The 17959-nt window shown below is 44.8% G+C and overlaps 1 protein-coding gene across 3 annotated transcripts in view; it reads right to left on the bottom strand.

Annotated features, from left to right (window-relative positions):
• Positions 1 to 10972, bottom strand: part of LOC307180462 (pyruvate dehydrogenase E1 component subunit alpha, somatic form, mitochondrial) — a 34941-nt gene extending 23969 nt beyond the window's left edge. The window contains exons 1-2 of one of the 3 annotated variants that reach the window (XM_079910754.1): positions 10880 to 10926; positions 3883 to 3960 (exon numbers count right to left, since the gene is read on the bottom strand). In XM_079910754.1, the coding sequence (XP_079766880.1) occupies positions 3883 to 3891 (9 nt within the window). In that variant the 5' untranslated portion in view covers positions 3892 to 3960; positions 10880 to 10926. Of the gene's footprint in view, positions 1 to 70; positions 330 to 3882; positions 3961 to 10879 lie in introns of those variants that run through there. The other 2 variants (XM_079910755.1, XM_079910753.1) reach the window with 2 other exon arrangements.
• Between the last annotated feature and the right edge of the window lie 6987 nt (positions 10973 to 17959).

Raw genomic sequence — 17959 nt, 5'->3', positions numbered from 1 at the left:
TCCTGCCCTCTGGCGTCCTCCGGCCTCGGGCCCACTCGCGCCCCACCCCGGGTCGCTCACGCCACCTCACCGGCTTCTGGGCGACGCCCAACAACACGCGGGAGACGGCGGCGAGCATCTTCCTCATGGAGTGCGGGCAGGGGCGGCAGCGGCGACTCCCAACGGCCCAAGCAGCGCGGCCCAGGTGCCTCCAAGTCTCCTTCAGGTTCTCGGAGCGGACGCTACCACTTCACGCCAGCACGGCGCGACGGAAACGTCACGCGCCTCGCCGGGCCGCGGGCCAACCAGAACGGCTCCCAGGGCGTGCCCCGCCCACCTGAGGCCCGCGGCCGCCCATTGGGTGTCAGAGCCAGAGGGCGAGGCTGAGGGATCTTTCCGTCAGCAAGCAGCCGGCAGGTGAGGCGCCGGAGACCTGAGGGTGCCTGCGTGGGAAAGTGAGGCCACACCTCCAGGCCCCGCGGGAAAAGGACCTGCTTGGATTTTGCACCCCAGCTGAGCCACGCACGATCGTGCAAGGCCAATCCTACTGAGCGTCCAGCCCTGCCGGTGCCGCAACTTTGAAGCCTTTGCTCAATACACAAGATGGTGAAGATTAATATCCCTGGGGGAGGCCGAAAGACAGAACACCTGGTTTCTATAAATGGTTCTGCCGCTAACTTTTCTTTTAGAGATCATGTGACAGTTGTAAGTCTTCCCTATCTGCTGTGAGCTAGGATTTGATGAAATAAAATTCATATTTTAAGGCAAGACAAGAAAAATTTAAACAAACTGTTTTTACTCTGCCCGTTTGGGCCTCCTGCCTCCCCTCTCGTGTGCATTGTGCATCTGCATTTATGCATTAACCTGAACTCCCTAATGGCAGAAATACCTGCTCAACCATCAACATGAATTGTTCTTTTTCTAGCGCCAGCCATGTAACCCCTTTGAAGATAACATTCCTTTCTCAATCCTGTAAGGGATCACGATGACCCACCACTCACCTTGGATGTGCATACATCTTTGGTGAATTTTATGTACAATGCCAATGTACCATTTCCCTTAAAGATAGCGACGGGTACAGAACAGACCAGGTCACATGACCTGGGGAGATACGGGGCCACAGCTAATGGAAGTTCTTAGCTTAAATACTTACATATAACCTTATTAATGTCACTAGCTATATTGTTTATATCCTGCCTATTTTACAAAATGATTGTTTCTTGCATTACCAGATGTGTGACTGAGCCTGTGATAAAAATAACAATGACTAAGTGACTTGAAATGATTCACCAAATATTGATATATAGTTCTCTTAAGATCAATGATGGTAATAGCGTAACTCTAGCTATGGGAAGAAGCAACAAGAGGGAACCGTTTCCTGAACCATAACAGACCAGTAAGACAGGCGGTCCAGAGGCTTTGGGCTACTGTCAACAGGGCCTAATCCACTAACAGCACATGGAGAGTCCTATCAATGAAATCCTGGCCTTACCTGGGAATGAGCATTCCTAGTGTTGTGGGCCAAATTGGTCATGAAATGCCTCCCAAACCTTGGTCTAAATTAAGACCGAAAGGGAAGGGTTTGTAAAATAAAGAATGTTGCCCACCATCCAGTTCTACAAGAATCAAGTTGTGAGCCGCTGCAGTCACTGACCTAAAATATACCCTAAAAGGAATTCATGGTGAAGAACAAGATGAGGCATTTTTGTGCTCTGGGAAAACTGGCAGAACTGGCCCTCAGGTAGTTAGATATTTTCAGGAGAAAATTTTATGAACCCAGTTTCTTGCATCTTCCCATACTTGGAAAAGCACTAAAACCATTAACTAAGACCTCTCTTCCCTCATGAACATCAGTAACCTTCTACCAAGATGTGTGTTTGACTGCACGTACCCCTTCTCTAAAATCACAGACATACTGGCCTCCCTGCCCCCTAACCTCTTCAGAACAGTTCTGAGCTCTCTGAGAGGCTGTCTCCCAGATTATAATCCTCAGGTTGGCTCAAATGAAATTTTCCATTTCTTTCTTAGGTTGACTATTGATTAATTTTTTCCTCATTATAAAATAAATGTCATGGGGATGTAATATAGAGCATATGTGAAAGTTGCTAAGAGAATAGATCTCTTAAAAAGTTGTTATCACGACAAAAAATGGGTAATTATGTATAGTCATGGATGTTAACTAGACTTATTGTGATAATTTCACAATATCTACAAATATTGAATCATTATGTTGTACACCTATAACTAATATAATATGTCAATTATACCTCAATAAAAAAAGATCCATTTCATTTCTTAAAGGAAAATAAACTTTGACAGTCTCTATAATAATGTAAAAAAAAAAAAAGAAGGAAAAGAAGAGAGGAGGGTTTCAGAGCTTGGGTAAAACGAGATGAGGGACTCCTCTCTCCAGCACTCCGGCCTGGCCAGTTTATGACCGGCTTCTCTGGGTGAAGCCGGAGGATTTAGATTAGGGATCTTGAAATATGCCTTTTGACCTTTCCTTTACAAAGCACCCTAAAAACTCTCAATCAAGCTGAACTTTAGAGCAAACCATGGTCCTTACCATGCCTTGGGCTTTCTTGGTGGGAGCCATCGCCCCAGTGGATGACTTAGAAAAATCATATATACAGGTCATAAAAGTCAATGAATATTTGAGTGTTTTTGATGTGCTAGGCTCCATGCTGTGGGAAGGATTATTTTTTTATTTTTTTGGCCGTGCTGCGTGGCTTGTGGAATCTTAGTTCCCTGAACAGGGATCGAATCCAGGCCCTCAGCAGTGAAAGCGCAGAGTCCTAACCGCTAGACCACCAGGGAATTCCCTGTTGGAAGGATTATGGCTAGGGGCTCTTCTGACTTCCGAGCCACAGAAATGTTTTCCATAACCATAACACAAAATGGAATACAAATGGAGACAAAATGCAACAAATGAATTTAACCATACGAAGTTGTGGACCTAACCCCCCAGGGAATGACCTGAACAACACAGTAATAAAGCCAGCAAAAAAGAACTGCCCAAAAAAGGCTTAAATTGTTTTCAGTTATCAGTGTCATTGTTATTGGAGACCACACACACACACACACACACACACACACACACACACACCCCGATAAAATGAATATATAATTATGTTGACGTCATTAGGAACCAAGATTTTCAACATGAGACAAAAGAGACACAAAAATAAAATGAAAGCAAAAGAAGCTTAGTGGTACTGATTTTGAATTGGAAATAACAGTATAAACTCATGACTATTTTCCCCTTAAAAAATATACATCCTAACTCTCTCCACTGGAAAGACCTAGAAGCGAAGAGCCACCCAATAGTAATTACTCTGAAAACTGGTAAAGGGAAAGAATTGAGGATTTATCCTCCCTCTCCTATACAGACTGAATTTCAAGGTAAACCAATAGCTGATAGGGGAAAGTTTGTTTTTTAACTTTTTAGTTTATATTGGAGTATAGCCGATTAACAATGTTGTGATAGGTTCAGATGCACAGCAAAGGGACTCGGCCATACATATGCATGTATCCATTCTCCCCCAAACTCCCCTCCCATCCAGCCTGCCACATAACATTGAGCAGCGTCCCCTGTGCTATATAGTAGGTCCACTGGTTATCCATTTTAAATACAGCAGTGTGTGCATATCAATCCCAAACTCCCCGACTATCCCTTCTCCCCATCCTTCCCCACCCCCACCCCCACCCCCGGAAAGTTCTTTATAGAAAAGTTTTCACCAATTAAGAAGGAATCCTAGAGTTTTAATATCCCCATCTTGCAACCCTCAAGGAGATGATGGATCTAGCCATTGGGGAACTTTATAAAGTAGGATCAAATTGAGAACATCTGGTCAACCAGCAGCCCACGCTCCTGCCCCAAGAGACGCTCAGGTGCCTCCTCACCTGAGGCATGTTCTTGCCTCCTATCACACTGGAATCCCATCAAGCCTTCAGGCTTCCTACCAGCTTACAGGATGGAATCTGTAAAATCAAAAAAGGCAAGAAGTATTACGGAAGAGATGGCCTAGTGTCTTTAAATGGCAAGATAAAAGAAAAAATAAGTGGATGCAGGAATTGTCACATGTTACGAGACTTAGAGACTTATCAGCCAAATGCAACCTGTGGATCCCGGATGCATTCCAGAAAAAGCAACTGGAAAAAGACAGTTTATTATCAGACAGCTTGGACAATTTCAACACTGACTGGATGTAATGATATTAAAGAATTGCTTAGGCATGCAAATGTTATTAAAGTAATTTTATAAAGAGTCACAGATACACACTCAAGTTTTTACAGTCGAGATGATATGATGCTTGGGAGTAGCTTTAAAATAAACCAGTGACAGTGGTGGCCACACTGGCGGAAACAAGATGGCCCATGAGCTGATAATTGTTTAACCTGGTGGTGCCTGAACAGGGGTTCCTTGGACTCTTCCCTCTACTCCTTACAAAAAGAGCAGTATAGATGCCAGACATCAGGGATTACATGTCGAACAATTCTCTCTAGCTGTTTTAAGAAAATCCACGTTTCACCTTTTGGTATTTGCTACAGGGCATAGAAGCTACAGAAGGGCTTGCTTATGTCAGGCAATTGCAAACATTTATGAATACTCGTTCAGTTCACAATACATATTGAACACCTGTAAAGCAGACACTGGAGTTGTAGGTGACAGGGACATGATGGCTGTCATGGACTTAGGGTCTGGGGGAGAAGGGGATGGATATTGAATGGATAAATTACACACATAGTGCACATCTGCATTATAAAGAGTGTTATGGAGGACTGGGGGTGATCGGGAAAGGCTGAGGAAAAGCCTTTCAGATGTGATCTGCTAACCGAGCTGCACTGAGTAACCAGCTGAGCTGAGGCAGGAAGAGGGCATGCCCGGCGCACTCCCAGGTCAAAGGTGCTTTTGAGAAATGGAAACAAGATTGACAGTAGATCATCCTGCTCGTTTTAGGCTCACGGAGGATTTAGACATTTGTCCTAAGAACAGTGAGAAGCCAAAGAAGGATTTTAACTTTAGCTTTGCATTTTGTACATATGGAAGATAAGATGTACCTACCCATGACAGGACCCCAAGGGAAATTCATTAAAAGAGGCGCCAGAGTGTTTTCTTGGAAGCATGGGTTTCCTGAAACATGGTAAGATGTGTGAATAATGGTAGGTATGATCATTTCGTTCTAATAGCCAATGTAGAAATGTAAAAAAAAAAAAAAAAAAAGGATTCTAAACTCTTCCCTACTGAAATGTGGGTGTGCTCAAGGTGAAGAGAATTTCAGCATGAAATGCTGGGACCACCAGATCTGCAGTTCAACTGTGGTGCTGCCTTTGATCTATTCTGCATGGCCTGACAAGAGCAGGGCAAACCTTTTCTTCCATCTGTGGTTGCGTCGCCCTGGGTTGGCTTTCACTAAACCACAGACTGCATCACAGGGCACATTCTTCTAAGTCTGGCCTTGTTCTCCCATCATGCAGACCGTGGCTGATTACTGTGGCCTTAAGTTATTGTCAGTCATTTTCTGTGGCTGATACCAAACGGAAGCAGCCTTTGGAAACCTAATAACAGGCTTGTGGAGAGGCAGCATAGCATCTGGACTCTGGAATCTATCTGGTCTCAAATCCTGACTCAACCACTTACTAGCTGTGTGACCTGGGGCAAGTTGCCTAATCTCTCAGTGCCTGGACATGCTCATCTTTAAAAAGAATGGAATGACAATATTCATCTCATTGGGCTGTTATGAAGCTTATTCGTATTTGTCAAGCACTCGCAACAGTGCCTGACCCATAACAGGCACTATTACTAGAATTTGGTTGGGTACTCAGCAGGTTTAAGAGGTGACTGCTATCTTTATAGTCAATAGTTAACTACTGTTTAGGGCCACCAACAAGAGCTACTACATAAACAGAAAGAACCTCTGTCAGTGTAGTACTTAGCCAAAGGTCATTAATTGAACAACGCGGCAAAACAAAGGCAGATGTCCAATGGCAGGTGTGATCGGGGTGCTCAGCGGCCTCTGAACTCATCCTGCAGCTCAAAGCTTCTTTCTGGGTCAGGTTCTCCACTCATGAAAATCCACCAGGCCTCAAATGAGATCTAATTAAACTTAAAAGCTTTTGTACAGCAAAGGAAACCATAAACAAAATGAAAAAACAACCCACAGAATGGGAGAAAATATTTGCAAATGAAGCAACTGACAAGGGATTAATCTCCAAAATACAAACAGCTCATGCACCTCAAATTTAAAAAAAAAAACAAACAACCGAAACAAAAAGTGGACGGGGGACTTCCCTGGCGGTCCAGTGGTTAAGACTTCGCCTCCAATGCAGGGGGTGAGGGGTCTGATGCCTGGTCAGGGAGCTAAGATCCCACATGCCTTGCAGCCAAAAAAACAAAAACATAAAACAGAAGCAATATTGTAACAAACTGAATTAAGACTTTAAAAATGGTCCTCATCAAAAAAATCTTTAAAAAAAAAAATGGGTAGAACATGTAAATAGACACTTCTCCAAAGAAGACATACAGATGGCCAACGGGCACATGGAAAGATGCTCAACACCACTTATTATTAGAGAAATGCAAATCAAAACTACAATGAGGTATCACCTCACACGGGTCAGAATGGCCATCATTAAAAAATCTACAAACAATAAATGGTGGAGAGGGTGTGGAGAAAAGGGTACCCTGCTACACTGTTGGTGGGAATGTAAATTGGTGCAGCCACTATGGAGAACAGTACGGAGGTCCCTTAAAAAACTAAAACTAGCGCTACCATATGATCCAGCAATCCCACTCTAGGGCATATACCCAGAGAAAACCATAATTCGAAAAGATACATGCACCCCTATGTTCACTGTAGTACAATTTACAATAGCCAGGACACGGAAGCCACCTAAATGTCCATCGACAGAAGAATGGATAAAGAAGATGTGGTACATATACACAATGGAATATTTCTCAACCATAAAAAAGGGAGAGGCCACGAGGCTTCCCTGGTGGCACAGTGGTTGAGAGTCCGCCTGCCGACGCAGGGGACACGGGTTCGTGCCCCGGTCCGGGAAGATCCCACGTGCCGCGGAGCGGCTGGGCCCGGGAGCCATGGCCGCTGGGGCTGTGCGCCTGGAGCCTGTGCTCCGCAACGGGAGAGGCCACAGCAGTGAGAGGCCTGCATACCGCAAAAAAAAAAAAAAAAAAAAGAACGAAATAATGCCATTTGCAGCCACATGGATGGACCTAGAGAGTGTCATACTGAGTGAAGTAAGTCAGACAGAGAAAGACAAATAGCATATGATATCGTCTATATGCGGAATCTAAAACCATGGTACAAATGAACCTATTTACAAAACAGAAATAGAGTCACAGATGTAGAAAACAAACTTATGGTTATCAAGGGGGGAAGGGGGGGATAAATTGGGAGACTGAGATCGACATACACACGCTACCATATATAAAATAGATAACTATTAAGAACCTACTGTACAGCACAGAACTACTCAATACTCTGTAATGGCCTATATGGGAAAATAATCTAAAAAACGAGTGGATATATGTATAACTGATTCACTATGCTGTACAGCAGAAACGAACCCAACACTGTAAATCAACTATACTCCAATAAGAAAAATTAATTTTAAAAAAATCCACCAGGCCTCACCAACTGTCTGCACAACTGGCTTAACCATCGATAAAGCTTGCCAATCTTAAGAAACTTGCCAACCCTTAAGAAACGAAAATCGGGATTTACCACACACAAGGGAGGGGCAATTAGGGACTTTACCAAATAGCTATAATAGGATTCTTTCTTAAAGTAGTTTCTCATCATTTTATAACTAGCATTTTTCTTATTACAAAAGAAAGGTGTTCCATGTAGAAATTCTGGAAACTACAGATAAATCAAAAACAAAAAAAATAAAAATATTCTACAACCATACAAGGCCACACAAAGTGCTGTGAGTGTCAGTATATCACCCCCAAGCAATATACTTTTGCTACACATTTACACATTTAAAAAATTTATAGGAATGAGGTCAGAAGGTACCTAATAGTTTGTAACCCCTGCCCACGGGTGAGTAAGTATTTTTAACAACCTGATTTTTAATTCCTAATATTCCACTGTAGCTATAATTTATTCCACTAATCCGTCATTGTTGCACAATTAGATGGCTTTCCATTTTTACAATCATAAACTATGCTTGAGTATATTTGTAGCTATCACCTCATCCAAGTTATTATTATTTCTTTTAGGACAAATTCCTCGAGGTGAAATTGCTGGGTCCAACAATATGCAAACATTTCAGGGATGTGATTCATAATACTCTTTGCCCCTTAGGAAGCGTTAAATCCATTTTCAGGAATCCCCCTGGGGCCCAAAGAGAACATTATATCTATTTTTAAAAAGGATTTCCAGACGTTTAAATATTTTGTTGACTCCAAGGGTGGTGGCAGAGGGGCTAAAAAGTGAGACTTGGACAAAAAGTGAATGCCGTTTCCCTGGCACACTGCCAACAGAGCACTGCGCACCCTTGCCCAAGTGGGCCCCCAGGTCGCTGCATCTGCCACATGGCTATGGTCCTTGGCCCATCCTGAGCCTAGATGTGCCTTCCTTAGTCTCTCCTCTCTTGCCTTTGCTCCTCCCTTCAAAGTGATTCTCAATGGGAGCCGAGCTGTTCCCTATGGCTTACAATGGACACTTCCGCGGCTGGGGGTCTGTTGTCACAATGATGGGGGGGAATACCCTTGAACCTAGATTCCCGACACCCTGTGCGATGGAAACATTTTCTATTTCTCACATGACTTTCAAACGTTCCTCTGGACATTTATGTAGGTGAAATCCTGCATCTAAAACCTGTATATAATATCTGGACCTAGATCCTACCTCCATTCTACAGAGAAATAAAAAACAGCTTTTGAATGAATCTTCCAGTAATACATAGATATTTAGTAAGTAAACCGAGGAAAGACTGTGTCAATAATTTGTTTTGTTCCAGGTTTTTCAAGACTTGTTTACAACTACAGAAAACTCGTATCGCCAGTGGCAATGCTGCTACTGGTATTCAAGTGAGTGATTTAACACCCCACTTCAGTCTACACCCGCAGCTGCCACAGTCACAGTGATTCTACGTTCAGGTGCAAGCATCCAACCACTTCACTGTGGCTCTAATGTAGTCGTCCAAGCATACATCTTAGTTTGTAACACATTACTTTGCTTTTATTTCTGCGTTATATTATAGTCTTTTAAAAAGTCTAAAAATTATGTGTGTAGTTAGGTACTACTGTTATCTATGAATTGCATTTCAGGATTTTAAAGAGTGTGTTTAAAACTATTTGTTATAAAAAGCTGGCATTGTAAAAGAATGAAATTAGAACATTACCTAACATCATACACAAAGGTAAACTCCAAATGGATTACACACTTAAATGTAAGACCAAACACTATAAAAAACTCATAGAGGGCTTCCCTTTGCTTTTGCACAGCAAAGGAAACCATAAACAAGACCAAAAGACAACCCTCAGAATAGGAGAAAATATTTGCAAATGAAACAACAGACAAAGGATTAATCTCCAAAATATACAAACAGCTCACGGAGCTCAATATCAAAAAAACAAACAATCCAGTTAAAAAATGGGCGGAAGACCTAAGTAGACATTTCACCAAGGAAGACGTACAGGTGGCCAAGAGGCACATGAAAAGATGCTCAGCATCACTAATTATTAGAGAAATGCAAACCAAAACTACAAGGAGGCATCACCTCACACCGGTCAGAATGGTCATCATCAAAAAATCTACAAACAATAAGTGCTGGAGAGGGTGTGGAGAAAAGGGAACCCTTCTGCACTGTTGGTGAGAATGTAAATTGATACAGCCACTATGGGGAACAGTATGGAGATTCCTTAAAAAACTAAAAATAGAACTACCATACGACCCAGCAACCCCTGAGATATATCCTGAGAAAACCATAATTCAAAAAGAGTCATGTACCACAATGTTCACTGCAGCACTATTTACAATAGTCAGGACACGGAAGCAACCTAAGTGTCCATCAACAGATGAATGGATAAAGAAGATGTGGCACATATATACAAGGCAATATTAGCCATAAAAAGAAACGAAATTGAGTTATTTGTAGTGAGGTGGATGGACCTAGAGTCTGTCATACAGAGTGAAGTAAGTCAGAAAGAGAAAAACAAATACTATATGCTAACGCATATATATGGAATCTAAATTTTAAAAAATGGTACTGATGAACCTAGTTGCAGGGCAGGAATAAAGATGCAGACATAGAGAATGGACTTGAGGACACGGGGTGGTAGGGGGAAGCTGGGGCGAAGTGAGAGTAGCATCAACATATATACACTACGGAATGTAAAATAGCCAGTGGGAAGCAGCCGCATAGCACAGGGAGATCAGCTCGGTGCCTTGCGAAGACCTAGAGGGGTGGGATAGGGAGGCTGGGAGGGAGGCTCAAGAGGGAGGGGATATGAGGACATATGTATGCATATGGCTGATTCACTTTGGTGTACAACAGAAACACAGTATTGTGAAGCAATTATACTCCAATAAAGATCTACTAAAAAAAAAAGCAGCTGGCATTGGGCTGTAATAGGCAACTTGCTGGCGACCCCTAGTGGCGCACTCGAGCATTGCTTCACAGCCAGTGGCTCTCTGGTTTAAAAGCTTGTTGGCTCCAAAATGTGGTAACGAAATAACCCCTTCCTCCCCCAACCCCCCAGGCTCAACCTGGACTGGTTCCCGTTACTGTGCTGGTGCCTGAGCAGGGGGGATGGAGCGGAAAGCGGGGGCGGGGGGGGCGGTCAGAGGCAAGGGAACGCCAGCCCCATGTATCTTTTCATACCTAGAAAATTTAAGCATGTCACATCCCATTATTTTTTATGTCTTACCTGCTGGTGTCTCCCCGCTTTTCCCCTCCATTAATGGCAGGGTCCCATGCTTTTCTCAAACCAGTGCTTCTACCAATTTAGCGCGCGCCAAACTCCCTCGCGGGCTCCTTGCAATGGACTTGGTAGTCCCGCCCCCCGGGTTTCACATCCGGGTCTCCTGGGCCGGGCCGACTTTGCCTCTCCCAAGAGCTCCCAGGTGATGCTGATGCGGCTTGATAGGGGAGCAGCTCAAACTCTGCTTTCAATCCTGTGCCTGAGCAGTATTTATCAGTCTCAGCTTTGCGAATTTTCCAGAGTGCCTGGATTTAAAGGAATTTTGCACTTTTCTAAAGGCAACAGAGCGCAGTGGAGGACTACCTCATAGAAGGGTGCCTGTGAATCCTTTCCTGGAGGCGGGCGGGGAACGTAATCAGCTGTGCTTACTCGCCACGGCGACGCAAGCTTCCCGCATCTCAGCATTTCCCCCAAATGAGCCTCCATGCCTCAAATAAAATATTTCACTGGGAAAAGCTATTTGCTCGTCTTGGCAGCTTTGAGGCCTCTGCTCTAAAAGAAGAGTGTATTTTCAGAGAGAAGAACTCGAGTCGCAAAGGGCCACAGTACTTTTGTTTTCATCATTTCTCTTGGGCTCCTTCCTGGTAATCATTTCGAAAATTAAATCCTCCTGGGCTTTCTGGAAAATGAATAAACAAGAGAGAAAGAGAAAGAAAAAGAAAGTGGAGGGAAAATAAGAAAAAAAGGAAGAGAGAGAAGTGAGGGACAGGGGCGCCTGGGTTGGGAGGTCTGGCTGGAAAGGGGAGAATGTGGTGACTTCTCTGGAGAGAAGAATATTGAAAGAGGGGCAAGTGAGAGGAATTGGAGAAAGCAGCGGGCAACAAGATTTCCCTCCCCGCAAGAGGATGGTATACGCCTAGTGGGCAGGACGTGCTTCTCAACCGTGATGCGCACGTGGCTCCCCTGGCGGCTGCAGCACCCGAGTCTGCAGAGGCAGGTGCGGTGGCCCCCAGGCTGGCCCAGTGGCGTCGCCTCCTGGCAGCCACACTCTCGAGCCCTGCTCCCGCACACTGGCCCAGGGTTGGTCTGTATGACCGTCAGCACACAGCGGAAGCCGTGGTCTGTCACTGCTGAGACTGGGTCATAAAGGCACTAGGCTTTTTCCCGTCTGTTGGGTCACAGTGGCTCTGGGAGAAGCCGGCTGCCGCAGGCGAGCAGCCCTGTGGGGAGGCCCACGTGGAGCCCGCAGCCAAGCCAGGGAGCTGGGAACGGCTCCTCCCGTCTCAGATGACTGCAGCCCAGCCCACAGTCTCACCAGAGACCCTGAGCCCCAAACCCCCGGCTCAGCTGCTTCTGGATTCCTAAGCCACAGAAACTGGGAAGTAATAAAGGTTTGCTGTGTTGAGCCACCAAGTTTTGTACAGAAACAGGACAGATGTCTGCTACAGTGAGAAAAGATTGGGAACACGGCACCCCAGTGAGCGAGGAGAGGTCCCCTTGACTTGCCCGCCCTCCCCCTCAGCAGCTTGGCAACCTCTGTTTTATATCTCCGCCGGGCATCATTAAGGGTCAGGACCATGATTCCCGTGGCCTAAACTGCACATTTCCGAGCACTGTACGACAGAGGCGTGATTACCACACTTTTCATGTCGCACCACAGGGAGAAAACAGTGCTGCTTATGCAGCTCGGTGGAATCAATGGGCCAGGCGGCTCTTACACCAACCTGGGCCTCCGCGGGACTTCCAGCCTCCACTGAAGGCAAGCAGATTGGTATCTTGGCATCCCTGTAGCTCATCTGTGGCACCCCATTGGGTGTTCTGTGCTGGATGACCTTTAGAGGACTTTGCAAGTCATTCTCACCCCAGGTTCCTCATCTGGACCACAGAACACAGAACATGATGGGAGTGACTATCTTCTCCATTCTGCCAGAGAGAGTACATAACTCCTATTCTAGGAGTATAAGAGAGAAGTTAATTCATTACATACAATGGATGCTTTGGGATATCAGGGTTTCATCCTCACGGAGGCCAAGCAAGGCTGGAGGGTAACTGGAATTGCAAATGCGTCCTAGCATTTTCTGAAAGAATGGAATCATGACATTTTAGAGCTGGAGGTAGCTTTAGTAATGGCTAGTTCAGGTTTCTTGTTCGCAAATGAACAAACTAAAGCCCAGAGAGGTTAAGTAATTTGTCTGAGATCACACAGCTAGTTGGTGGCAGAGCTGAGACCAGAACTCAGAATTCCTGACTTTTAGCCTAAAATCCCACATGTTAGACTTTTAATAAAGAGCAAGTGAATAAATGCATGAAGAAAACCTCAGGTTTCCTGGATTTATACTGTCTGCAATTTACTTTCACAGAATTCTGCATAAATGAAGTGCTATAAGTGTGTCTGTAAATTAACTTTAGTCTCCTCTACCAGAGGGGCAGTCAGTTAACCTGTGAATCACCCTAATCAGGGAGCCACGCTGCAGGTTAGGTGATTAACATTCAAAGGACCCTGATAAGGATTCCATGTTTTAGAGGACCGGCAAATATCCTATCTCCATCTGCACCAGAGCTTAATAATTCACCTAAAAAGTGTAAGGAATACTTTTTAATTGGTGAAATGAGTGGTGTTCAAAACATGTGATTAGCTAAAATGATGAGGAACCCACCCCTTGCATGAACGGAGGATAAGCGTCTGAAAAGCCAGAGGGCTAACACCTTTGGACTAGCGGTCTTGTGTTCGCCTCTTACGGAGACTCTGTTGTCTCATTGGCTCTGCCATGGATCAACACGTCAGGAAGGAGCTTGTTATAGTGCCTAAAAAACAGAGCAGGGGGCTTCCCTGGTGGCGCAGTGGTTGGGAGTCCGCCTGCCGATGCAGGGGACACGGGTTCGTGCCCCGGTCCGGGAAGATCCCACATGCCGCGGAGCGGCTGGGCCCGTGAGCCATGGCCGCTGAGCCTGCGCGTCCGGAGCCTGTGCTCCGCGATGAGAGAGGCCACAGCAGTGAGAGGCCCGCGTACAGAAAAAAAAAAAAAAAAAAAACCAGAGCAGGCCCTTGCCTGCTTCTAGGAACAGGGTGTAGGGCAGGATTTGTGCCTGCATATGAATAAATGATTTTGACAGATTTCTGTCTGCAGCTTCTTTCATTGTAATATAATAGTGAAGTTGTGGAGAAGGAAATTGACAAACCGTCTTCCTACTTCACTTGTGGGAAGCTGCCACATTTATCCTAACAACCTGGCAATGCTGAAGGCCTAAATTCATTCATTCATCCAACAGATATGTAGGGAAAGCCTATTCTATTAGGATTGGGGGATACAGAAAACAGACAGAATTCATCCCACATTGTAAAGTGGCTTAGATAAGTTTGCAAAAACTGGTATCAAAAGCAACTGGTAGATTTAGTCAACAGGTATCCTGAGGTCTTTGGAAAGACTCAGGAGAGCAAAGGTTTCCAATGCCTACAGATCTTCAGAATTGAAACAATTCTAGAAATTATAGAGGAAAAAAAATCCCAGTTATGTGTGAAACTAACATTTAAGGAGTGGGTATTTCAGTGGTTCTCAAAGTGCAGTCCCAGATAAATAGCATCAACATAAACTGGGAAACTTGTTAGAAATGCAAATCCCCACACCCTATCCCAAACCTCCTCAATAAGAAACTCTGAGCATGGGGACATGAAATTTTTGTTTTAAAAAGTTCTCCAGGTGATTCGGATGCCAAGTTGGAGGACCACTGCCCTACTTTGTAACAAAGAACAAATTCCACTAGGTGGCAGTCTTTCACAAGAATATAAAAACTTTTTTTTCCAGGTAACACTTTAACGTGAGAAATTGAAAACGTATCTGTTCTGCAATTGCAGGAAAATTCTACTGGGCGGCACCCTAACTTCAGCAATAAAACTGTTTTGCAATTACATGGTATTTCCACCAGATGGCGTTCTGGGGTGCCACCTGGTGGAATTATCATGTAAGTGCAGAACACGTATTTCTTTTTTTCCCTATTACAGGTTCACCCCGCTATCTGAAGGTAAAGTTCCTATGAAACATTTTGTAAGCAGAAATGGGGAAAAGCAAAGACAATCCCCGCTTTCTAAAAGTTAAGAGTTATGCCACTTTAACAAAAGACCAACATTAGTACAGTCAGTAATGCCTTTTTTGTGTGTGTGGGTAAAAGCAAAAATCCTCTTCAGGTTTCTTTTGCTTACTGAAAATTATGTACTAATGGAGGTCTTTCATAAAAGCAAAGTGGTGTAAGAATAACTTTCAGAAAGCGGAAGATACCTGCAGTAAGAAAAACATGTTCTGCAATTGCACGATAATTCCACTCGGTGGCACTCTAACCTGAGAAATATGAAAAATTTATCTGCAACCGCAGGAAAATTCCACCCAGTGACATTCTCACCAGAATAATAAGAAGAACATATCTGTGTGCAATTACATAAAAACTCTACGTGCTGACACTCTTAACTGAGTAATAAGAAAAGTATATCCTCTGCAAACACATGATAAAACCACTGGGTAGCGCTGTAACACAAAAATAAAAATTCATTCTGCAATTACATAAAATCTCCACACGATGGCACTCTAACATAAGAAATAGAAAAAAGAGCTGGCGTTGTGATTTCAGACACTTTCCACTAGATGGCACTCTAACACAACAAATAGATAAAATTGGCTTTCCGGTGAACGGAATTCTTTTGTCTTTTAAGCAAAAAAGATTATGACATAGGTGACAATAAACATAGGATTTATTTACTTAGTAAATTAAAGTGTAAATAAAAATTTAGTACATATCCTTTCAAGTGCTTTGGGCATATCTTAATTATAGTGCTTGTTTTTTGCTTTTTAATTACTTGTTTGTACATTCTTCCCACCGTTAGTAGGTCCTCAAGGGCAGAGACCAAATATCTAACTTTTCTACCTTTCCAGCCTCTCCTACAGTAGCTGGTGCGTAATAGGAATTCAATAAATATTTACTAAATGAAAGACTGAATCAAACTGAGAGGCCAGGGAACAAGGAGGGAAGAAAACATAAATAGAATAAAAATCTACATTCTTTGAGCTCTATTCCCAGGGCTTCTTTATCCTGCAGTTGGACAGGTAGAGTGAAATGTAGAAGAAAACGTAATTGAGACAGAAATGACAATGATGTTCATTTTAATGCCTTCCAAGGGTGAGAGTTTATTTTAAGTTAGTGAATTAAAAGAGAAGAAAAATCAGCAAAGATTACTTGGATAAAATTCAGTGAGAAAACTTTATTTTTAAATAGGCTAACAGTCTATCAAAATGGTTTTGATTGAGTTTTCAATAGCTGTCGAAACTATTTCAGTCATGTAAATGCTCTGGAAGTTGGTTTTTGAATTAAGTGTTGGCGTTATTCACCCAGAGGAGCTTGGGAAAGCTTCCTGTTAGGGTCCCCTCAGGATTCACCCTCCTGAGAGCACTTCCTGCTTTGCCCCAAGTCTGTGCCGGATCAGCAGCCACGGGAGGAAGAGGTAAGGGCCTTCTAAACTGCCGATCAGACACAGAAATCCAGAGCGGCCTCAGGAAATGTGGCCATATTTGCCTTCCTGCCCTCCCGCCAACTCTTTCAGGCCTTAATGACGGCTTCCTCCTCTCTGAGCTCCCCTCACCCCATCCAAACCGGCTCACGCAGCCGTCACCGTCAGGACTTTCGGTGCCACAGCCCTAAGGCTATTTCTAACCCAGAACAAATCTTCTGTCCCATCTGACTTCTTTTTCTTTTTTAATAAATTTATTTATTTTTGCTGTGTTGGGTCTTCATTTCTGTGCGAGGGCTTTCTCTAGTTGTGGCAAGCGGGGGCCACTCTTCATCGCGGCGCGTGGGCCTCTCACTATCGCGGCCTCTCTTGTTGTGGAGCACAGGCTCTAGACGCGCAGGCTCAGTAGTTGTGGCTCACGGGCCCACTTGCTCCGCGGCATGTGGGATCTTCCCAGACTAGGGCTCGAACCCGTGTCCCCTGCATTGGCAGGCAGATTCTTAACCACTGCACCACCAGGGAAGCCCCCATGTGACTTCTGACAGTGCTGAAGTTCATGGCCACACTGCTCCTTAGGGCCCAGTCTCCATCACTGCCTTCTGCTTTGCCTTTTGGAAGGGAATTTGCATTTTGTCCTGAACTAAAAACCTAAACCCAAAAGACATCGCAAATGGTGGACTTTCAGGCATCAGCCGTCGAATGGGGATTCTTCGAGAAAGAATATGAGGATCTCCCCCGAAGCCGGCCGTGTTTTGGCCTCTGCTCTGTACTGCTTCCACAGCCAGCAGCTCCTGGAGCCACTTGGCTCTGGGTCCCAGGGAAGTTACAAAATGCCCTACCTCCGGGCTGGTAGCCTATTTGAAAATAAAAATGGGTTTACAAGGCCCTGTCATGCTTGCTGTCTGTCATTAGTCACTGCTTCATTCCCTGGAGCTTCAGCTTCAAGCAGCCCAAGCGCTTTGCCAAGACCCCAGCTCCACACTCGGGCCTCTGCTCGCCCATAGCCGGCTCAGGGCACCGGGGCTGCCAGGCCCACACAGGCTGCCAACTCTTCTCCCGAATCAACTTCCAAATCCAAGCGCTTCACCTCCGCCCCTCCAACCTGGTTGGGCTCACCTGGACTCCTGCGGAGCTCAAACAACAGAGCTCCCAGGGCTCGTCTTGTCCTGCTCCGGTTCATTCCCAGCTGGGGCTCAAGGGGATCTTCCCCAAGCAGAAACCAGATCTTGTCCCTCCCCTGCTTCCCACCCTCCAGCACCTTCCCAACTAAAGTGCAACCCAAACTTCCCGTGAAGACCTCCAAAGGAGTCACCTGACCTGGCCTCCCACTCCCCCCATTTCCCTCACCTTCTGTTTGCTCTGGTCCAGCTGCTTCCCTTTCTGTCCCTCAAATACTCCAACTCATTCCCAGCTCAGGGCTTTGGAGATAGGCTTTCACCAATCTAGGCCCAGATCTCTGCACACATGCCACCACCTCTGCACTCCGCTCAGATAGGCTGCACCAGGTAAAGGCACCCTCTCCCCTCCCTGCCACCCAGCGACTCTCTTCCACAGGACCTAGTTCTCTTCCCAGAATTAGCTTGTTGGCATAG

This window comes from Stenella coeruleoalba, assembly GCF_951394435.1.
Source record: "Stenella coeruleoalba genome assembly, chromosome: X".
NCBI lineage: Eukaryota > Metazoa > Chordata > Mammalia > Artiodactyla > Delphinidae > Stenella > Stenella coeruleoalba.
Note: the sequence above shows the minus strand (reverse complement) of the source record. Positions and strands in the feature narration are given on the sequence as shown.